This window comes from Hippoglossus hippoglossus, chromosome 16 (genome assembly GCF_009819705.1).
Source record: "Hippoglossus hippoglossus isolate fHipHip1 chromosome 16, fHipHip1.pri, whole genome shotgun sequence".
NCBI lineage: Eukaryota > Metazoa > Chordata > Actinopteri > Pleuronectiformes > Pleuronectidae > Hippoglossus > Hippoglossus hippoglossus.
The window spans coordinates 293,163-315,591 of NC_047166.1; the positions used below are offsets into that span (position 1 = coordinate 293,163).

At 46.0% G+C, this 22,429-nt stretch overlaps 4 protein-coding genes across 6 annotated transcripts in view; all 4 read right to left on the reverse strand.

Moving 5' to 3' along the window:
- Positions 1 to 2,340, reverse strand: part of pi4kb (phosphatidylinositol 4-kinase, catalytic, beta) — a 13,331-nt gene extending 10,991 nt beyond the window's left edge. For all 3 annotated transcript variants that reach the window (XM_034610936.1, XM_034610935.1, XM_034610934.1), the window contains exons 1-2: positions 2,225 to 2,340; positions 566 to 1,226 (exon numbers count right to left, since the gene is read on the reverse strand). In XM_034610936.1, the coding sequence (XP_034466827.1) occupies positions 566 to 1,198 (633 nt within the window). In that variant the 5' untranslated portion in view covers positions 1,199 to 1,226; positions 2,225 to 2,340. The remainder of the gene's footprint in view (positions 1 to 565; positions 1,227 to 2,224) is intronic.
- Positions 2,341 to 2,977: 637 nt separating this feature from the next.
- Positions 2,978 to 7,502, reverse strand: LOC117776725 (methanethiol oxidase-like). The gene is made up of 12 exons (XM_034610937.1): positions 7,181 to 7,502; positions 6,965 to 7,077; positions 6,698 to 6,883; positions 5,734 to 5,854; positions 5,477 to 5,659; positions 4,774 to 4,955; positions 4,564 to 4,642; positions 4,356 to 4,477; positions 4,178 to 4,270; positions 3,971 to 4,089; positions 3,145 to 3,332; positions 2,978 to 3,090 (listed from the first exon to the last, which is right to left on the reverse strand). The coding sequence occupies exons 1-11, from the start codon at positions 7,263 to 7,265 to the stop codon at positions 3,170 to 3,172; spliced, it is 1,446 nt and encodes a 481-aa protein (XP_034466828.1). The 5' UTR covers positions 7,266 to 7,502; the 3' UTR covers positions 2,978 to 3,090; positions 3,145 to 3,169.
- Positions 7,503 to 8,211: 709 nt separating this feature from the next.
- On the reverse strand, positions 8,212 to 9,271 carry LOC117776231 (phosphatidylinositol 4-kinase beta-like). The gene has a single exon (XM_034609942.1). It carries the CDS (start codon positions 8,989 to 8,991, stop codon positions 8,212 to 8,214), a length of 780 nt encoding a protein of 259 aa, XP_034465833.1. The 5' UTR covers positions 8,992 to 9,271.
- A 909-nt stretch (positions 9,272 to 10,180) lies between these two features.
- Positions 10,181 to 17,122, reverse strand: LOC117776726 (methanethiol oxidase-like). The gene is made up of 13 exons (XM_034610938.1): positions 16,850 to 17,122; positions 15,344 to 15,397; positions 15,128 to 15,240; positions 14,861 to 15,046; positions 13,897 to 14,017; positions 13,640 to 13,822; positions 12,937 to 13,118; positions 12,727 to 12,805; positions 12,519 to 12,640; positions 12,341 to 12,433; positions 12,134 to 12,252; positions 10,348 to 10,535; positions 10,181 to 10,293 (listed from the first exon to the last, which is right to left on the reverse strand). Exons 1-12 carry the CDS (start codon positions 16,851 to 16,853, stop codon positions 10,373 to 10,375), a joined length of 1,419 nt encoding a protein of 472 aa, XP_034466829.1. The 5' UTR covers positions 16,854 to 17,122; the 3' UTR covers positions 10,181 to 10,293; positions 10,348 to 10,372.
- Between the last annotated feature and the right edge of the window lie 5,307 nt (positions 17,123 to 22,429).

The window sequence follows — 22,429 nt, forward strand, 5'->3', positions numbered from 1 at the left end:
TAGCAGGACAGTCGGCGAGGAACGTCGTTGGGTTAGGGTTTGGAGGCTGGACTGGTACCGGCTGGGTGGGGCTGAGAGACGAGTGCGATCCCGAATGACATCATACGGAGAGGAAGTACAAAACACAATGTTATGATAACATATTTCTTAGAATGGACTGAGTGAAAAAGACGCGGAGTGGCCCCCTACTGACCCCTTCAAGTCATTGCAGATAGTAAAAGCCCAGAAAATGTATTTTACACAATATGGGCCCTTTAACATAACGATGACTATATGGAGACACGTCTTGGTTCCACCTCTCTAATTGCTGTTCCCATGGTAACCACGTTTTCAATAAACCCCTTTGATGATGTCACTGATGACATCGTTATAAACTCCAGGTAGATTTTGGGTATTACCTGCTGGTTGCTAAGGAACGATAAGGTGGTTTCTATAGTGACACCAGGTGATTGTGTGTAATTACTGAGCTCTGATGAGCACTATGACATGGGTCTGAAAGGTCAAACAGGTGAAGTCAACAGAATTATATTGAGTTAGGCCCCGCCCACACCCAGACCACACCCACCACGTATGGCTTGATGGCATCCCCGACGTCTTCGTCCATGTGGATGTACATGTTGAGCAGCTGCGGCAGGAAGAAGTCCACCTCCTCGTGGAGGAAGCTGAAGAGCCGGTTCCCGATGTACGCCTGGACGCCAGGCTCCTTCGAGTTGTGCAGGTAAGATATCGCCATGGAAACATCAAACAGCTTTGACTCAAACAGGCGGAGCAGCCACGACTGTTTGGAGGGATTGTGTCTCTGCCGCCGCCGGGCGCTTTTCACCGAGCCGGGGGCCGGGCCTTCTGGGTCGTCCTCTTCCTCGCGGATCTTCGTCTGTTTCACGGCGGCTGTCAGAGCTGCGGGGGGACAGGGGGGATCCGGACCATTCTGCAGGTCTGTGACATCGCCCTCCACCTGCTGCAGCTTCACCTTCTGCAGCACCTCCCGACACGCCTGCTGAGCCACCTCAGCGTCGATGACCAGGGTGAGCTCCCCTGCCCCCTCACTGATCACACCCAGGGGAGGGGTGAGGGCCTGGGGGGGGGCGCACGACGACGAGGGCGTGGAGGGGAGAGAGAGGGAGGAAGAGACGGAGAGGGAGGGGCTGTTCTGCTCAGAGGGGGCGGAGGAAAGCTCAGACTCTGTGTCGTCCATCATGGCGGCTGGGAAGCTCCGCCCTCCTCCACTGAAACACAAAAAAGAGATCAAAGGTTGATGACTCGATCGCGGATAAAGAGCCGCAGACCCCAGAACCCTGAGCATGTTTTATTGATCTGATCAACACTGGTTATTGATTCATATTGATAATCATCGCTAATAATCTGATCAACAGTGTGTCTTTGTCCCCGTTCACACCTGGTGTTCACATCTGTCAGATCTCACTTCCCTGCTCTACATGCTAATTAACACGTACGTCATTTGTGTTAGTTAAACGATGTTGTTTTCAGTCAGAGTTTACTGTGTGTGTTTGTGACAGATTTGACCAGTTTAATGAAAGTATGGATCAGTGTTGTTGATCAAGAGGACGCCCTTCATGTGTCCCCAGCATTGATAAGACTGTGGACACATGTGGTCTGGTGTGATCGGATCTGTTTCTGATCTGAGTGTGTTCACACCGGAACTAAGAGCTGTCCACCAGTGATCAGATCACGTTAAACCACGTTATTACCACATGTTAATACCACATGTTAATACCACGTGTGTGCTGAGTGTGTGTTTGAGTCTGAACTGATAAAATGTTTCATTGATCATTCTTCTTTGTTTACTGTGATGAAAGAGCTGAGCCTACGTGGTTTCATTATAACACACACACACACACACACACACACACACACACACACACACACACACACACACACACACACTTAAACCTTCCGGTCAGTTAGCCTAGCGTTAGCTTAGCACAAACTATTCCACAGCCCCGACCCATCCGTCAAGCTAACATGCAGCTAACAGTTACCAGATTTCTAGTTAAGACGCAGTCCCCATTAACCAGCTAACTAGAGATCAGCACTGTTGATAGCTTACAACACAAAGAGAACCAGCTACATGCTTTAGTAACACGGACACCGTTAGCATTAGCATTGACCGGCAGGTATTAGTGTTTTCAAAGCCTAATGCTAAGCTATGGTTAGCAGCGCCGGGTCAGGGGCCCAGTGACGTGTGCAGGTGAGTCGTTGTTACCTGGTGACGCTTCAGAGTCTCTCGGCTCAACTTTTATGTCCAGTTAGTTTCCATTGATTCGACACTTATCTGCTGCTGCTTCCGGTCTGACTGCGCTGATAGAGCGCCCCCTGCTGCACCGGATGGACGTTAGCGAACAACACTGATCACATGTTCTCTGAACACTGTCAGTTCCGTTTGTATCAAACCACAGATCTGACCAAACTGATCAAATATCAATAATCCTAAGAATAATAATCAATAATAAGGTCATGGAATATTACACTGACTTATTATTGTTGATGTTACATATTTATTATCAGGTTATAAATAATGATGTTGCTTCATCTGAAACTTGATGTGAAAAACGATTTTCTAACTTATCTGAACTTCATTTTCATGTTTTTCATGGGTAAGACATCAATCATCATCTATTATTAAAACTCCATATATCGTTTCACAACGTCTCCTCCGAGGAGAAGACCATTATGATAGAATTAGTTTGGTTTTAATTAGGCGCAGATCTGGCCAAGTAGGGTTTTTCTTGAAAGGTGGAACAACTGCACCTCCCAGACTGTGATCCACACCCTCCGCCATCTTGCCTTGATGATAAACAGAAGGGGCCCCAGGACGGAACCCTGGGGAACACCAGTAGTGACTGGAATTGGCTGGGATTTGAAAGATTTGAGTTGGATGAAGTGAATATATATTTATAGTAAAGACATACAGACAGTTCAGTGTTTTATCAGACACATGTGAAAAGAGGAAACAGATGTGAGACACTGAACTTTATTTAAACACCATGAGTTTACAGTGTGAGCAGCAGGAGGCGCTGCAGGAGATACTCTTGATCGACATGATAGTTCTATTCAGAGAAAACTAAGAGCCTATGTTTCTGTTCAGAGAAACGAAAAGAAGAAAGAGGAATCATCTCAATGATGCAGACGTCACACAGATGTGATGCTGTCACACCCAGATGTCGGACGTGCAGTCTCCTCCTGGATACCTCAGCTCGTGGGCGAGAACCGGACCGCCGGGTTCTTTACCAAAATCCACTAGGAATTTCTCGTTTAGAGTCAAACCTCCGCTGACAGAGTTCACATCGATCTGCATCATCACCGAGCCGTCTCTGAACACACACACATACAGATGTCAGAGGTCATGTACTGGAGGAGGTCAGAGGTCAGGCACTAGATGAGGTCAGAAGTCACGTTATTGATTAGGTCAGAGGTCACGTTCTTGATGAGGTCAGAGGTCACATACTAGATGAGGTCAGAGGTCACATACTAGATGAGGTCAGAGGTCACGTTCTTGATGAGGTCAGAGGTCACATACTAGATGAGGTCAGAGGTCACGTACTTGATGAGGTCAGAGGTCACGTACTTGATGAGGTCAGAGGTCACATACTAGATGAGGTCAGAGGTCACGTACTTGATGAGGTCAGAGGTCACGTACTTGATGAGGTCAGAGGTCACATACTAGATGAGGTCAGAGGTCACATACTAGATGAGGTCAGAGGTCACATACTAGATGAGGTCAGAGGTCACATACTAGATGAGGTCAGAGGTCACGTTCTTGATGAGGTCAGAGGTCACATACTAGATGAGGTCAGAGGTCACGTTCTTGATGAGGTCAGAGGTCACATACTAGATGAGGTCAGAGGTCACGTACTTGATGAGGTCAGAGGTCACGTACTTGATGAGGTCAGAGGTCACATACTAGATGAGGTCAGAGGTCACATACTAGATGAGGTCAGAGGTCACGTACTTGATGAGGTCGGGGTAGAACTGTTTGTCCCAGCTGCTGAACAGAGACGTCGTCACGTAAAGTCTGCGACCGTCCAAACTCAACTGCAACATCTGAGGACCTCCAGAGACACGCCTCCCCTGAGAGACAGACAGGTGAGATAAAGAGTTTCTCTTTTCTGTCTAATTTCCAAACTCATTTCCTAACTCCTGTCCTTGTCTGTCTCACCTGGATGATGCGTGGGCGGGGCTGCGGCTGGTTTTCGGGGTCCTCCAGGACCCTGACTGGTCCGTCACTGACAATACTTCCTCCTAGAAACACCTGGAAAAGACAGACAGGTGAACTGTCTCACTCTGATGTTTTACCTGATCACTATCATCACTGGACAAGTGTCATGACATCACACCTGGCCGACCAATCTGGGGTTCTTCCTGTCTGTAATGTCATACTGTCTGATGTCACCGTGCAGCCAATTACTGAAGTAGAGGAAACGGTCGTCCAATGAGATCAGGATGTCTGTGATCAGACCTGTAAAAACAGACAGGTCAGTCAGACAGGTAACTGGTCAGAAAGACAAATCAGACACACAGGTAACAGGTCAGACAGACAGGTACCAGGCATCTCTGGCAGTTTCCATCCCTCCACCTTCTTGTTGGGAACATTGATCACCTTCTCTGCAGCCCATTGACCTTCCTGAAGAAACAGAACCAGATTAAAATCAGATGAAAACCTGATATTTTAACCAGATTAAATTAGAGATCAAATTGATGAACAAACACTGGAATCTCAGTGGGATGAAGAAACGAGAAGCCTGTGGTACTAACTGGAGTTTTGTAGAATCTGAAGACGTTTGATTGCAGAGCACAGCCCACGTAGCCCTCGGTGGCGTTGGGGTCGTGGAGGAATCGGACCTCGAGAGGAATAGCGCCCTCTTCACCAAGATTGATCGTCTGCAGCTTGCTGTGGGTAGTCCAGTCCCAAACATGGATGGAGCTGCCGTAGTGACCTGAAATACCGACGGTTGTGTTACAGGTAGTTTGATGTTTGCACATTTGTAAAGTTGAATGGAACTAAATGTTAAACCCTGAAGTTCTGACCAGAACCCAGAACCCTGTGATATAAACTCTGGTGGGATCAGATCTCTGCTGGTGTTTCCTACGTAACCCTTTGGGACAATCGGGTCGTATTTCTGGGTTTTGAACCTTGAACCACGTTATACTAAAAGAGTCTTATTTGAATAAAAAAGTGGGTTCCTGTGGAACAGATTGGACTTTTACTGGCTTCTGTAGATAAAACCCTGTGTCCTGAAGTCTTGCTGGGATCGAGAACCCTGTTGTTTCTCACAGGAGACTTGAACTTTATGGAACTGACTGAAGATTTACTGGTACTAAAACCACATGAACTGTGGCGCTGATGTAAAGTTACTGGAAGATCAGAACCAAGAGTCTGTCTTTTCAGGACGATAACATCAGGTCGTTAAAGGATTAAACGACTCTGGCAGTAAAACGTTGACTCCTCCCAACTCACCTTCCTGGACGTGGGTCGGATTAAAACCATCGGCCAAAGCTTTAGGTGCACCCCATTCAGTGCTGATCATGACGTTGTGTCGAGGTTGGTACCAGAAGTCGTACCCAAAGGGCGCTGCTTCATTCGGTTGCTCCCAATTTCCGACCACCTCAAACGTGTCACCATCCAGCAGAACAAATCCACCTGAGATGACAACAGCAGCTGTAACACTGGAACTGTCCACTAGAGGCTGCTAGTGGATTAGGTCTGTCTCTCACCTTTGCCGTTACCGGACGGATCTCCCAAGCAGCTTATCATGATCTGACCGTTACCCAGACAATGAGACGTGTGAGGATTCGCCAGGTTACATTTCCAGAACAGATCCACGGGTTCGACCATCTGAACACAAACACATCAACTCAGTGACTTTTCATCTTCATCACAGAAACTCGACGGTGACACCTAGTGGTCGGAGGCATCATGTTTACAGGTTGTCAGTCTGTCTCATTCTTATGAACACGATATCTCAAGAACACTTTGAAAGGGAATTTCTTCAACATTGGTACAATAGTTCACACTTTGGGGTCAAAGATCACTGGGACCTCACAAACCCCGTTTTGCCTCATGAACATGATATCTGAAGTACAGGAGAGAGAATCCTTTCTAATTTGGCACAGATGATTTTGAAAAGGATGTCTCAAAATTCTCGGAAGGAAAGTCTTCTAATTTGGTACCAATGTTCAATCAGACTCAAGAATGAACAGATTAGAATTCAGTGGTAAAAGGTCAAGGTCGCTGTGACCTCACAGCGCGAGGTGTGAACGATCCCCGACCTGCTGCAGCTGCGTGTGTTCTTCAGCGTCTCTGAGGAAACATGTTAATGATCAAACTGTGACTCAGCAGAATCTGCTGACAACAAGCCAAAGGTTTTTACAGCTGCAGTCCGACCTCAGCATGAACCTTCTTCATTCCTGAACGTCCAATCACGTGTACAGCTCTGAGTTCACGTGGGAAACATGGAGGACTCAGCTGGTTCAGACCAGGACTCGGCTGACGACCTCTGACCTCCACAGTTTCATAGTAAAATATCTTAAGTCTCCTCTGTGTTCGTGCCGACTGGATAAAAACAGTGTGAACACAAGCATCTTTGTTTAGGATCTTCTCACATGATCATAGATCAGGTATGAACAGCTCGGTCGCTGAACTCTCAGTGATTGGCTGTGCTGTGCAGGTCGCTTGTACCTTGTGCAACTGAGGCGCTCTGGGATTCGTCCCGACGTCGACCACGTAGATCCTGGAGGAGATGAGCGACGGCAGAATCAGACGGTTTCGGGTCTTGGAGACGTCTCCGAAGCAGCTGCTGCAGGCGTTCCAGCCGGAGTGATGCAGCTCGTCCCGAAGGTTCGGCATCGGCAGCCGGTGGATCACCTGACAGGACAGAGGTCAAAGGTCACAGCAGGTTTAAAGGTTATTTCATCCTTTGGTTTTAAAATGCAGCAGTGACTGTACCTGACAGTAGTTAGCAGACTTCGGGTCGACGTCGACTGTTGCCAGGTAATCTGGTTTGAGGACCTCAGTGTTTCGGTAGATACACGGAAGGTAGACAATCTGCTCCCGGGGACCTACAACCACACAACACCACAACTCTGTGTGTGTGTCTGTGTGTGTGTGTCTGTATGTCTGTGTGTCTGTATGCCTGTGTGCGAGTGTCTGTTTGTGTCTCACCCTTCATGGCCTCCAGCGGGCTGCGGTATCCTGGTCCACATCCTGAACAGCTCGCTGAGAAAACACAACAACATTTAAAAGACATGATCCTAAGGGGTCAGAGGTCACAGAGGTCACAGCCTGATCTCTGCTGGACGACGTCCAATCAGACGCAGGATCAGCAGCTTCTCATTCCCCGACTTCACTTCAGCTTTTATTTATCAGACGATCACACAGCAGGAGGTTTAATAATCTGATACACAACCACATGACAACACACAACTACACTATACACAGAGGTTTATTAATGATCACACACAGGTGAAACACACACACACACACAACAACACTCTCACTCTCACACACACACACACACACACACACACACAACAACACTCTCACTCTCTCTCTCTCTCTAGGATTTAAAGGGACAGAACCTGTTTTCTTGCAGCTTCAGTTTGAATTCAAGACTCAAACGACAATAAAAAAAAAAAATATCAATAAATGATTTACAAATTGATTCTGAAGTTTCAATACGGAGTAACGACCAACGTCGTTGGGTTAGGGTTTGGAGGCTGGACTGGTACCGGCTGGGTGGGGCTGAGAGACGAGTGCGATCCCGAATGACATCATACGGAGAGGAAGTACAAAACGCAATGTTATGATAACATATTTCTTAGAATGGACTGAGTGAAAAAGACGCGGAGTGGCCCCCTACTGACCCCTTCAAGTCATTGCAGATAGTAAAAGCCCAGAAAATGTATTTTACACAATATGGGCCCTTTAACATAACGATGACTATATGGAGACACGTCTTGGTTCCACCTCTCTAATTGCTGTTCCCATGGTAACCACGTTTTCAATAAACCCCTTTGATGATGTCACTGATGACATCGTTATAAACTCCAGGTAGATTTTGGGTATTACCTGCTGGTTGCTAAGGAACGATAAGGTGGTTTCTATAGTGACACCAGGTGATTGTGTGTAATTACTGAGCTCTGATGAGCACTATGACATGGGTCTGAAAGGTCAAACAGGTGAAGTCAACAGAATTATATTGAGTTAGGCCCCGCCCACACCCAGACCACACCCACCACGTATGGCTTGATGGCATCCCCGACGTCTTCGTCCATGTGGATGTACATGTTGAGCAGCTGCGGCAGGAAGAAGTCCACCTCCTCGTGGAGGAAGCTGAAGAGCCGGTTCCCGATGTACGCCTGGACGCCAGGCTCCTTCGAGTTGTGCAGGTAAGATATCGCCATGGAAACATCAAACAGCTTTGACTCAAACAGGCGGAGCAGCCACGACTGTTTGGAGGGATTGTGTCTCTGCCGCCGCCGGGCGCTTTTCACCGAGCCGGGGGCCGGGCCTTCTGGGTCGTCCTCTTCCTCGCGGATCTTCGTCTGTTTCACGGCGGCTGTCAGAGCTGCGGGGGGACAGGGGGGATCCGGACCATTCTGCAGGTCTGTGACATCGCCCTCCACCTGCTGCAGCTTCACCTTCTGCAGCACCTCCCGACACGCCTGCTGAGCCACCTCAGCGTCGATGACCAGGGTGAGCTCCCCTGCCCCCTCACTGATCACACCCAGGGGAGGGGTGAGGGCCTGGGGGGGGGCGCACGACGACGAGGGCGTGGAGGGGAGAGAGAGGGAGGAAGAGACGGAGAGGGAGGGGCTGTTCTGCTCAGAGGGGGCGGAGGAAAGCTCAGACTCTGTGTCGTCCATCATGGCGGCTGGGAAGCTCCGCCCTCCTCCACTGAAACACAAAAAAGAGATCAAAGGTTGATGACTCGATCGCGGATAAAGAGCCGCAGACCCCAGAACCCTGAGCATGTTTTATTGATCTGATCAACACTGGTTATTGATTCATATTGATAATCATCGCTAATAATCTGATCAACAGTGTGTCTTTGTCCCCGTTCACACCTGGTGTTCACATCTGTCAGATCTCACTTCCCTGCTCTACATGCTAATTAACACGTACGTCATTTGTGTTAGTTAAACGATGTTGTTTTCAGTCAGAGTTTACTGTGTGTGTTTGTGACAGATTTGACCAGTTTAATGAAAGTATGGATCAGTGTTGTTGATCAAGAGGACGCCCTTCATGTGTCCCCAGCATTGATAAGACTGTGGACACATGTGGTCTGGTGTGATCGGATCTGTTTCTGATCTGAGTGTGTTCACACCGGAACTAAGAGCTGTCCACCAGTGATCAGATCACGTTAAACCACATGTTAATACCACATGTTAATACCACATGTTAATACCACATGTTAATACCACATGTTAATACCACATGTTAATACCACATGTTAATACCACATGTTAATACCACATGTTAATACCACGTGTGTGCTGAGTGTGTGTTTGAGTCTGAACTGATAAAATGTTTCATTGATCATTCTTCTTTGTTTACTGTGATGAAAGAGCTGAGCCTACGTGGTTTCATTATAACACAACACACAGAGAGACACACACACTTATCTGAACTTCATTTTCATGTTTTTCCCAAGTTTATATATATATATATATATATATATATATATATATATATATATATATATAATGGCTCCATGAGTTGAGAAAACCAGCAGACTTTGCTGGACTCTCAGATTGGCGTACAGAGCACGTTGAGGCTGCAACCCAGCTGCTCCACATGGGTAAGACATCAATCATCATCTATTATTAAAACTCCATATATCGTTTCACAACGTCTCCTCCGAGGAGAAGACCATTATGATAGAATTAGTTTGGTTTTAATTAGGCGCAGATCTGGCCAAGTAGGGTTTTTCTTGAAAGGTGGAACAACTGCACCTCCCAGACTGTGATCCACACCCTCCGCCATCTTGCCTTGATGATAAACAGAAGGGGCCCCAGGACGGAACCCTGGGGAACACCAGTAGTGACTGGAATTGGCTGGGATTTGAAAGATTTGAGTTGGATGAAGTGAATATATATTTATAGTAAAGACATACAGACAGTTCAGTGTTTTATCAGACACATGTGAAAAGAGGAAACAGATGTGAGACACTGAACTTTATTTAAACACCATGAGTTTACAGTGTGAGCAGCAGGAGGCGCTGCAGGAGATACTCTTGATCGACATGATAGTTCTATTCAGAGAAAACTAAGAGCCTATGTTTCTGTTCAGAGAAACGAAAAGAAGAAAGAGGAATCATCTCAATGATGCAGACGTCACACAGATGTGATGCTGTCACACCCAGATGTCGGACGTGCAGTCTCCTCCTGGATACCTCAGCTCGTGGGCGAGAACCGGACCGCCGGGTTCTTTACCAAAATCCACTAGGAATTTCTCGTTTAGAGTCAAACCTCCGCTGACAGAGTTCACATCGATCTGCATCATCACCGAGCCGTCTCTGAACACACACACATACAGATGTCAGAGGTCATGTACTGGAGGAGGTCAGAGGTCACGCACTAGATGAGGTCAGAAGTCACGTTATTGATTAGGTCAGAGGTCACGTTCTTGATGAGGTCAGAGGTCACATACTAGATGAGGTCAGAGGTCACGCACTAGATGAGGTCAGAGGTCACGTACTTGATGAGGTCAGAGGTCACGCACTAGATGAGGTCAGAGGTCACGTACTTGATGAGGTCAGAGGTCACGCACTAGATGAGGTCAGAGGTCACGTTCTTGATGAGGTCAGAGGTCACATACTAGATGAGGTCAGAGGTCACGCACTAGATGAGGTCAGAGGTCACGCACTAGATGAGGTCAGAGGTCACGTTCATGATGAGGTCAGAGGTCACATACTAGATGAGGTCAGAGGTCACATACTAGATGAGGTCAGAGGTCACGTACTTGATGAGGTCAGAGGTCACGCACTAGATGAGGTCAGAGGTCACGTTCTTGATGAGGTCAGAGGTCACATACTAGATGAGGTCAGAGGTCATGTACTGGAGGAGGTCAGAGGTCACGTACTTGATGAGGTCAGAGGTCACGCACTAGATGAGGTCAGAAGTCACGTTATTGATTAGGTCAGAGGTCACGTTCTTGATGAGGTCAGAGGTCACATACTAGATGAGGTCAGAGGTCACGTTCTTGATGAGGTCAGAGGTCACATACTAGATGAGGTCAGAGGTCACGTTCTTGATGAGGTCAGAGGTCACATACTAGATGAGGTCAGAGGTCACGTACTTGATGAGGTCAGAGGTCACGTACTTGATGAGGTCAGAGGTCACATACTAGATGAGGTCAGAGGTCACGTTCTTGATGAGGTCAGAGGTCACATACTAGATGAGGTCAGAGGTCACATACTAGATGAGGTCAGAGGTCACGTTCTTGATGAGGTCAGAGGTCACATACTAGATGAGGTCAGAGGTCACGTTCTTGATGAGGTCAGAGGTCACATACTAGATGAGGTCAGAGGTCACGTACTTGATGAGGTCAGAGGTCACGTACTTGATGAGGTCAGAGGTCACATACTAGATGAGGTCAGAGGTCACATACTAGATGAGGTCAGAGGTCACGTACTTGATGAGGTCAGAGGTCACGTACTTGATGAGGTCAGAGGTCACATACTAGATGAGGTCAGAGGTCACGTACTTGATGAGGTCAGAGGTCACGTACTTGATGAGGTCAGAGGTCACATACTAGATGAGGTCAGAGGTCACATACTAGATGAGGTCAGAGGTCACGTACTAGATGAGGTCAGAGGTCACGTACTTGATGAGGTCAGAGGTCACGTACTTGATGAGGTCAGAGGTCACATACTAGATGAGGTCAGAGGTCACATACTAGATGAGGTCAGAGGTCACGTTCTTGATGAGGTCAGAGGTCACATACTAGATGAGGTCAGAGGTCACGTTCTTGATGAGGTCAGAGGTCACATACTAGATGAGGTCAGAGGTCACGTACTTGATGAGGTCAGAGGTCACGTACTTGATGAGGTCAGAGGTCACATACTAGATGAGGTCAGAGGTCACATACTAGATGAGGTCAGAGGTCACGTACTTGATGAGGTCGGGGTAGAACTGTTTGTCCCAGCTGCTGAACAGAGACGTCGTCACGTAAAGTCTGCGACCGTCCAAACTCAACTGCAACATCTGAGGACCTCCAGAGACACGCCTCCCCTGAGAGACAGACAGGTGAGATAAAGAGTTTCTCTTTTCTGTCTAATTTCCAAACTCATTTCCTAACTCCTGTCCTTGTCTGTCTCACCTGGATGATGCGTGGGCGGGGCTGCGGCTGGTTTTCGGGGTCCTCCAGGACCCTGACTGGTCCGTCACTGACAATACTTCCTCCTAGAAACACCTGGAAAAGACAGACAGGTGAACTGTCTCACTCTGATGTTTTACCTGATCACTATCATCACTGGACAAGTGTCATGACATCACACCTGGCCGACCAATCTGGGGTTCTTCCTGTCTGTAATGTCATACTGTCTGATGTCACCGTGCAGCCAATTACTGAAGTAGAGGAAACGGTCGTCCAATGAGATCAGGATGTCTGTGATCAGACCTGTAAAAACAGACAGGTCAGTCAGACAGGTAACTGGTCAGAAAGACAAATCAGACACACAGGTAACAGGTCAGACAGACAGGTACCAGGCATCTCTGGCAGTTTCCATCCCTCCACCTTCTTGTTGGGAACATTGATCACCTTCTCTGCAGCCCATTGACCTTCCTGAAGAAACAGAACCAGATTAAAATCAGATTAAAACCTGATATTTTAACCAGATTAAATTAGAGATCAAATTGATGAACAAACACTGGAATCTCAGTGGGATGAAGAAACGAGAAGCCTGTGGTACTAACTGGAGTTTTGTAGAATCTGAAGACGTTTGATTGCAGAGCACAGCCCACGTAGCCCTCGGTGGCGTTGGGGTCGTGGAGGAATCGGACCTCGAGAGGAATAGCGCCCTCTTCACCAAGATTGATCGTCTGCAGCTTGCTGTGGGTAGTCCAGTCCCAAACATGGATGGAGCTGCCGTAGTGACCTGAAATACCGACGGTTGTGTTACAGGTAGTTTGATGTTTGCACATTTGTAAAGTTGAATGGAACTAAATGTTAAACCCTGAAGTTCTGACCAGAACCCAGAACCCTGTGATATAAACTCTGGTGGGATCAGATCTCTGCTGGTGTTTCCTACGTAACCCTTTGGGACAATCGGGTCGTATTTCTGGGTTTTGAACCTTGAACCACGTTATACTAAAAGAGTCTTATTTGAATAAAAAAGTGGGTTCCTGTGGAACAGATTGGACTTTTACTGGCTTCTGTAGATAAAACCCTGTGTCCTGAAGTCTTGCTGGGATCGAGAACCCTGTTGTTTCTCACAGGAGACTTGAACTTTATGGAACTGACTGAAGATTTACTGGTACTAAAACCACATGAACTGTGGCGCTGATGTAAAGTTACTGGAAGATCAGAACCAAGAGTCTGTCTTTTCAGGACGATAACATCAGGTCGTTAAAGGATTAAACGACTCTGGCAGTAAAACGTTGACTCCTCCCAACTCACCTTCCTGGACGTGGGTCGGATTAAAACCATCGGCCAAAGCTTTAGGTGCACCCCATTCAGTGCTGATCATGACGTTGTGTCGAGGTTGGTACCAGAAGTCGTACCCAAAGGGCGCTGCTTCATTCGGTTGCTCCCAATTTCCGACCACCTCAAACGTGTCACCATCCAGCAGAACAAATCCACCTGAGATGACAACAGCAGCTGTAACACTGGAACTGTCCACTAGAGGCTGCTAGTGGATTAGGTCTGTCTCTCACCTTTGCCGTTACCGGACGGATCTCCCATGCAGCTTATCATGATCTGACCGTTACCCAGACAATGAGACGTGTGAGGATTCGCCAGGTTACATTTCCAGAACAGATCCACGGGTTCGACCATCTGAACACAAACACATCAACTCAGTGACTTTTCATCTTCATCACAGAAACTCGACGGTGACACCTAGTGGTCGGAGGCATCATGTTTACAGGTTGTCAGTCTGTCTCATTCTTATGAACACGATATCTCAAGAACACTTTGAAAGGGAATTTCTTCAACATTGGTACAATAGTTCACACTTTGGGGTCAAAGATCACTGGGACCTCACAAACCCCGTTTTGCCTCATGAACATGATATCTGAAGTACAGGAGAGAGAATCCTTTCTAATTTGGCACAGATGATTTTGAAAAGGATGTCTCAAAATTCTCGGAAGGAAAGTCTTCTAATTTGGGACCAATGTTCAATCAGACTCAAGAATGAACAGATTAGAATTCAGTGGTAAAAGGTCAAGGTCGCTGTGACCTCACAGCGCGAGGTGTGAACGATCCCCGACCTGCTGCAGCTGCGTGTGTTCTTCAGCGTCTCTGAGGAAACATGTTAATGATCAAACTGTGACTCAGCAGAATCTGCTGACAACAAGCCAAAGGTTTTTACAGCTGCAGTCCGACCTCAGCATGAACCTTCTTCATTCCTGAACGTCCAATCACGTGTACAGCTCTGAGTTCACGTGGGAAACATGGAGGACTCAGCTGGTTCAGACCAGGACTCGGCTGACGACCTCTGACCTCCACAGTTTCATAGTAAAATATCTTAAGTCTCCTCTGTGTTCGTGCCGACTGGATAAAAACAGTGTGAACACAAGCATCTTTGTTTAGGATCTTCTCACATGATCATAGATCAGGTATGAACAGCTCGGTCGCTGAACTCTCAGTGATTGGCTGTGCTGTGCAGGTCGCTTGTACCTTGTGCAACTGAGGCGCTCTGGGATTCGTCCCGACGTCGACCACGTAGATCCTGGAGGAGATGAGCGACGGCAGAATCAGACGGTTTCGGGTCTTGGAGACGTCTCCGAAGCAGCTGCTGCAGGCGTTCCAGCCGGAGTGATGCAGCTCGTCCCGAAGGTTCGGCATCGGCAGCCGGTGGATCACCTGACAGGACAGAGGTCAAAGGTCACAGCAGGTTTAAAGGTTATTTCATCCTTTGGTTTTAAAATGCAGCAGTGACTGTACCTGACAGTAGTTAGCAGACTTCGGGTCGACGTCGACTGTTGCCAGGTAATCTGGTTTGAGGACCTCAGTGTTTCGGTAGATACACGGAAGGTAGACAATCTGCTCCCGGGGACCTACAACCACACAACACCACAACTCTGTGTGTGTGTCTGTGTGTGTGTGTCTGTATGTCTGTGTGTCTGTATGCCTGTGTGCGAGTGTCTGTTTGTGTCTCACCCTTCATGGCCTCCAGCGGGCTGCGGTATCCTGGTCCACATCCTGAACAGCTCGCTGAGAAAACACAACAACATTTAAAAGACATGATCCTAAGGGGTCAGAGGTCACAGAGGTCACAGCCTGATCTCTGCTGGACGACGTCCAATCAGACGCAGGATCAGCAGCTTCTCATTCCCCGACTTCACTTCAGCTTTTATTTATCAGACGATCACACAGCAGGAGGTTTAATAATCTGATACACAACCACATGACAACACACAACTACACTATACACAGAGGTTTATTAATGATCACACACAGGTGAAACACACACACACACACAACAACACTCTCACTCTCACACACACACACACACACACAGTAAATTCACTGCCGCCCTGACGACACATTCCTGTTCCTGAAGTTGAAGAGGAGCTGTTACAGAACGTTTAGTGAAATGATTTACTCCAGAGAAAAAGTTAATCTGATTTAACATCATTTAAGATTCATGCTGTGACATTAATGTGTCAGAGTGAAGTTCGTTAAAGAGCAAAAACACACTGGTCTTCCTGTTTGTGAGGACTCCCATTGACCTAATGTTCTCACCTTTTATCTTCAATCATAATTAAACAACCAGAACATGATTCCAAACAGAACTCGACCCTCAAACAACCACCATGTCCTCAACATGTACAAATGTCCTCACACCAACAAATGTCTTAAAGGGATAATTCATTGAAAAATGAAAATTCATTATCTCCTCACCACTATGATGGGGGGTGGTGTAATCAAGTGTCCAGAAGGCCCGAAATTCATATTCGACTCCTAACGGCGTCATTTACACCAAGTTTTTAGTCTGAATATCCGCAACCGGAAGTAGCGATGCTAGCGTGCACGCCCTTGAACGAAAACGTGAACGTGCCTCCGAGGAAGATCACAGAGGACCAGTTGAATATGAACGTCGGGGCTTCCGGACACTTGATGACACCACAGGAGCAGAATGGAGGCATGTTGTTTTTTCGGTTTTATTATGTGTGGCAATCTTCCTTGCCACGGGGCTCTCCCACACAGCCAGAGACACACGGGTTGCTTTTAAGCATCTTTATTCCTCAAAACATAAATTCCAATACAAACTTCTTGAGCTTTCCAGCTCAGTGTCCGGGACTCTGTCGGAGAGTGTCTCAGTCTCCTCCAGTCTCCTCGAGTCTCCTCGAGTCTCTGAGTTCCGAGTCCTCCCTGAGGAAGCGCAGACGCTGCCTTTTAAGCACGAGGACCAATCAGCTAACAGCTCTCACCTGCGCTGATTGATCCCCTATGAGCAGGTGAGGGTGCTCTCCCAGCCCCCCCACCTCCACATTATGTTACTTCAATTGGATTCTGCTCTAAAGCTGTTTACACAAGAAACTCCTGAAGTGTCAAACACCCCCCCCCCCCCCCCCCCATCAGTGCTGAGGAGATAATGAAGTTACATATTTCAGTGAACTTTCCCTTTAACAACTAACAAATGAGTGAAGAGGTAAAGCTCACCCATGTTGGAGCTGCTGATCCGATGAGGTTGTGAAGGTCTGGATTCTCTGTCTCTCTCTGCCTGTGAAAAACCCTGAGGCGATTCACGGTTATATAATCGACTTGGACAGCAGCCGTGGAGCTGAACATTAACCCCGTGATGCCCAGAGATTCTATTCACAATGAATCAGTCAGTTTGGTATCGAGTTGAATTTCACTGATGAACAGACTGAGTGTCTGACAAGGTAAAAACATACGTCTGTGTTTCTTTGAGTGTGTGTCTGTGATCCGTGTGCGAGTGTGTGTCTGTGTGTGTGTTTCACCTGTACTCCAGTCAGTAATGATTGACAGTTGAAGGTTCATTGGTGGTTGAAAATATAAAGACTCTGACCTCAGACTGTAAATAAAGTGAAGCCAAGTCATCTCTATCGCCCCCTGGTGTCTGGCTGCAGTACAGGTCATAAACCTCCTCCATGTAAGTAGAAAGGACAGGGACCAAACAAAAAAATGTAATTAGACGATAATTAAATGTTTAAAGATGGTTTCTGTCATTTCAGGTCGTTCGTATCACATTGATGTTTGTTCAAGAACATGTTTAATTTGATCACTTGTAAAAAAAAACAGAAGAACATGTATAACATATTAAGTGTGTTAATAACCACAGTGAATGATCCTAATAGTGTGAACCAGTTTTAAAGAACCATGCGTCACAGATCAGGTTCTTTCCCTGTGACGCATGGTGTTTGTGAAGATTAACCCATCGGATGAATGATAATTATCTGAAGTCAATCAGAAATAAATCAGATGACAGAAGAATCTCACTCTGACGGTTTCTGCTCTGACACCAATGTTTGAACATGAACAGGACTTCACGCTTCCACCTTCTGTCATGGAAATTTTTACCAATATACCACACTATATATTATCTCTGCTTATGCATAGGATTTCTGCTGTTTGTGAAACTGTTGAGAGACATTAGAGCCACAAGTCTGAGTAGGTTTGTCTCCCTCCACCAAGAACTCCAAGAGGCCTTCAGCATGTGTCTGGGTCTTACCTCCTGGGATTCTAATATTCACTCAGTTCACACACGTAGATCTCACAACACATAGTCAACACATAGTTCTCACACACACACTCTCACACACATTTTTTCATTGTATCTGCATAAAAAGCATACGCCTGTGTACTGGAAAAATGAACTAAGTGTGGTTGAAACCTATTTTATAGTTGAAGAGTAACTTTTGCAGCCCTGTCTAAAGACTTTTATGACCTGAGCTGTTTTATGGTCTGAACTGTTGATGACCTGAAAACTGCCAGACCCTTTATCACTTATTTACCCTCCAAAGAACGGAATGTATGTCTGCTTATCTCCAAAGGAAACACATGTAAATCAGTTGTTTGTGTTTAGACTCCTCTCTCTCCTGCGTCTACAGAACCAGTCTGAACTGGTTCTGAGAGACAGCCTTAGTCCTCCTATATAAGATCCTTGTATTTGAGTGTCCTGCATCTTCACTCTGAGATCCTTGTGACTTTGTGTTGATCCTTTCTGCAGAAAGCCCCTATTAAAATACACGTGGATAACTTTGGTGTTTTCCAGCCTCTTGTATTTCCAGATTTCCATCACAATTTGGTGTCAGAAGTGGGATCGCACAACTGGACGCATCTGGACTCGGTGTCTATGGTTGAGTGATCTTCTTGGGAAAAAAGTTTCCAACCTTAACCTCCCCATTAGGACGGGTGAGATGCAGGGCCCGAGACCCGAGCCCGGATCGTCTCAGCGCTGCGATCTATCTGGTGAGGATCTGAGATTTCAAGTGTATTTTTATTTATTATTTTTTTTACCAGCAGACATAGTGTTACGAAGAAGTTGGTCTATGAGGATTGGATCCTCCAGACGGGTGAAAGCCCCGTACATTTTTAACCAAGGTTTAGAAGAAACCTGGAAGGACTGACGAGGTACTTTAAAGAGTTGTTTCGACTGCAACCACAGAGAGGACATGATACTGAGTTGTATTTGCGTTGTGTCAGGCAACTCACCAAAAGCGCGCTATGTAGAGAACTTCTTTAAGGCACTATGATTCATGTTGGTCAGGATTTTTTAATGTGTATTAAATGGATAAAAAAAAAAAAAAAGATAAATTGAGAAATTACCGGAGACCAAGTAAATAAAAGGAAATTACTATTGGTAATATTATATAGGGGGTATTACATTATTTTGAGGATGTTTATATTGCTACGTTTCCTATTTGCTCCTTACGATAGCGTTTTGGAGATTGATTGAAGACTTAAGGTAACTAATTCTTAATAACAAAAAAAAAATTCTTTACATGGGTAAATGAACAATTTAAAGATTTGGATAATGGAACTGATCTGAGTAATCCTAATATGAACGTCATGTGAAGGAACTATGGTGACACAGCACTAAGTCTGATACAAGTGTGGATGAAAGAATGTGGGTTTCCAGCTGGGGGAGTTTTAGTATAAGGCAGCTGAAACAGCTGAGACTGAAGCTAGAGGAGAAAGAAAAAAGTAAGTCAGGCCAGAAAAGTAAATCTTACATTTCAGGCAGATAGGAAGGTATGTGGAATGTGGTTAGAAGAATTGCATCAAAGGGACAGAAAACACACACTGGCAGGGACAGATAACACCTCACAAATGTCTCAGTGTCTCAAAATGCAGGTTTCCGACCTCGACTCTTCCCCGCCGAGAAGACGACAACCAGACAACACCAAGCTCCACCAGAAGCAGATGTTCCGCAGGCAGGAGCCCAGGCTCCACAACCACCTCCTCCACCTAATAACGTTCCAGACCCGCAACTCCTCTCTTCACCTCGCACCAGACAAGGGGCAATATGGACTGGGACAGGATCCAGCCCAGATCGCGACGGTTGAAGTGACCTGATGTTGCCAGCCTGTTAAAACGTACAGGCATCAAGTGGGACTCGGGAAGAACTTAATAAAAACACATGCCGTTGATGCGAAGAAGTTAATTAAACATGAAGAAAAGAAGAAGAAGAAAAGAGAGACTGATCTGCATAAAGCTTCACTGACAATGTTCAGAGGTACATCGCAGATGCAAAAGAAGAGGATTTCAAGGAAGGAGGGGAGACGGCGAATGGAATGATGATCAGGACATTTGTTTTCACTGTGGAGAGAAGGGACATTGGGCAGAAACAACAACCTGACAAGGCTGATTGAACCGAGGCGGGGGTGGAGGAGAGGGAGGAACCAGCAACTTTGAACAGAGAGCGAGACCGTGAGGAACACCTCACACATCTAGAGGGTGAATGCACCACACCAACACAAACACTTATCATAGAAGTAAAAGATTTTTTTTTTTTTAGAGAAGAAAGATAACCTACTGATAGGAACATATGTTAAATATCAATGAGATGTATATGCTAATATGCCAACTCACAGTGCTAGGGAATGAGATTATATTCCTTTTAGATTTAGGAGCAACACATTCAGTCATCAAGAGGGATATGTGTGACACACATCCTAAGATGAGCGAATGAGTTGTTAGATCTGTGTTAGATTCAGGAAGCACCGTGGTTGAAAAATTCACGACTCCCTTAATATGAGGTGATATTATAATATAATATAATATGAGGCATCACTGAAAAATTCAAGTGTTAATTTTTGCTATCCTCATGTGGTCCAGACACCACGTATCTGCATCCAGAAGATTTACACTGCACTGCACTCAAACACAAAGGGAGAGATGCATGTTTTGAAAAAAGATGGTTTAGAGAAAGTTGTGTGAAAGAGAATTTAACGCTAAGTTGCATGTTCTGGAATGAACATAGATGTGCTGTTTCTGTAATTTTAAATGCTTAACATCAGTGTGAAAAGATGTAATGTTCTAAACCCAGCTACTCTTCTTCCAACAGAAGGAGATGGTGAACAACACAACTGTGTGGTAACAATAACTGAAGTGTGTTTCCCCAGACCAGACTTACAGGAAACACCACTGCAGAATCCAGACACTGAACTGTTTGTGGATCAGCGTCTCGCAATTCAGACACGGGAGCAAATCAAGTGTGTTTCTCTGTGGTAACAGCACATGATGCATTGATTACACCACCACTCCCTGCTTCTGTCTGCACAAGCAGCAGAGCTCACTGCTCTCAGTGAAGCAAGTTGGCTGAAGGGAAAAGGGGTGAATCTCTACACTGACAGTAGATATGCATTTGGTGTAGTACATGATTTTTTCACGATTTGGAAACAGAGGCAAACCAATTGCACATCATGCTCTAGTGTCTCAGATGCTTGATGCTGTCCTCCTCCCCAGACAGGTTGCAGTATGTGAATGTGATGCTCACACTTCTAATAATGACCCGGAGCGGAAGCAGCAGCGAAAGCAGCTGCTCGCCAGCCGCTACCTGCTTTCTCTTACAGGTCGACCCCACCCCCCCCACAGCTGACCTGCAGGAACTCCAACTTAGAGCCACAGCAGATGAGCGTGCACTTTGGAGGAGATGTTGGCCGCATGTACACAGATGGGGTGTGGGTGGGCTCTGATGAGAAACCTTGTCTGCCAAACTATCTGTTTCCATATTATGCAAAGTTAACGCATGAGATGAACATGTTTCGAAAGGATCGATGTTGGCTGGTATTTTACAACACTGGTTCACAAAGGGGTTTTCCAACTACTCTCAGAAATTTTGTCACACATGCATGATTTGGATTCCATTTGTTAGTGCGGCATTAAAACAATTAAGTAAAGATTTGGGCATTGATTTGAGACAACATTGTGTCTACCACCCATCCAGTGGTGGAGCGGTGGGAAGAGAAATGGCACACTAAAAAACAATTGGCTAAATTTTATGAGGAAACTGGATTGTCATGGACTAAATCTTTCTCGCTTGTTCTCATGCAGATGAGAATGAGAATTAGACCAAAATATGGATTGAGCCCATTTGAGATTCTGTTCTGACGTCCAGCAAACGAGGGCATTGGACCTGAAGAACTCTCTGTGATGAAGAATGTGAGGATGTTGTACTGGCTGTTTAGTCGGCTCTTATCAGTCCTTACTCCCTTCTGCGACGCAGACCTGTGTCCACAACAACAGCAGTTTGCTTTGCACTACAGTGATGATGATGATGCATTTTGAATCTTTGTGAATTGATGTATTTGATTTTTTTTTACAGTAGTTCTCTTATGTTGTCATAAATGACAAAAAGGAGGGAAATGTACTGGAAAAATGAACTAAGTGTGGTAGAAACCTATGTTGTAGTTGAAGAGTAACTTTTGCAGCCCTGTCTAAAGACCTTTATGACCTGAGCTGTTTTATGGTCTGAACTGTTGATGACCTGAAAACTGTCAGACCCTTTATCACTTATTTACCCTCCAAAGAACGGAATGTATGTCTGCTTATCTCCTTAGGAAACACATGTAAATCAGTTGTTTGTGTTTAGACTCCTCTCTCTCCTGCGCCTACAGAACCAGTCTGAACTGGTTCAGAGAGACAGCCTTAGTCCTCCTATATAAGATCCTTGTATTTGACTGTCCTGCATCTTCACTCTGAGATCCTTGTGACTCTCTGTGTTGATCCTTTCTGCAGAAAGCCCCTATTAAAATACACGTGGATAACTTTGGT

Bases quoted from the DNA above. Each gene is read 5' to 3' on its own strand.
- LOC117776726 (XM_034610938.1), bottom strand. The intron at 15,241-15,343 runs GTGAGACACAAA...GTGTGGTTGTAG, and splicing joins CCCGCTGGAGGCCATGAAGG to GTCCCCGGGAGCAGATTGTC. The intron at 12,253-12,340 runs GTGAGACAGACA...TCTGTCTCTCAG, and splicing joins CCCGCCCACGCATCATCCAG to GGGAGGCGTGTCTCTGGAGG.
- LOC117776231 (XM_034609942.1), bottom strand. From the start codon at position 8,991: ATGCTCAGGGTTCTGGGGTCTGCGGCTCTTTATCCGCGATCGAGTCAT.
- LOC117776725 (XM_034610937.1), bottom strand. From the start codon at position 7,265: ATGTCTTTTAAATGTTGTTGTGTTTTCTCAGCGAGCTGTTCAGGATGT. The intron at 6,884-6,964 runs GTACAGTCACTG...CTGTCCTGTCAG, and splicing joins AGTCTGCTAACTACTGTCAG to GTGATCCACCGGCTGCCGAT. The intron at 4,956-5,476 runs GTGAGTTGGGAG...TCGGTATTTCAG, and splicing joins TCCGACCCACGTCCAGGAAG to GTCACTACGGCAGCTCCATC.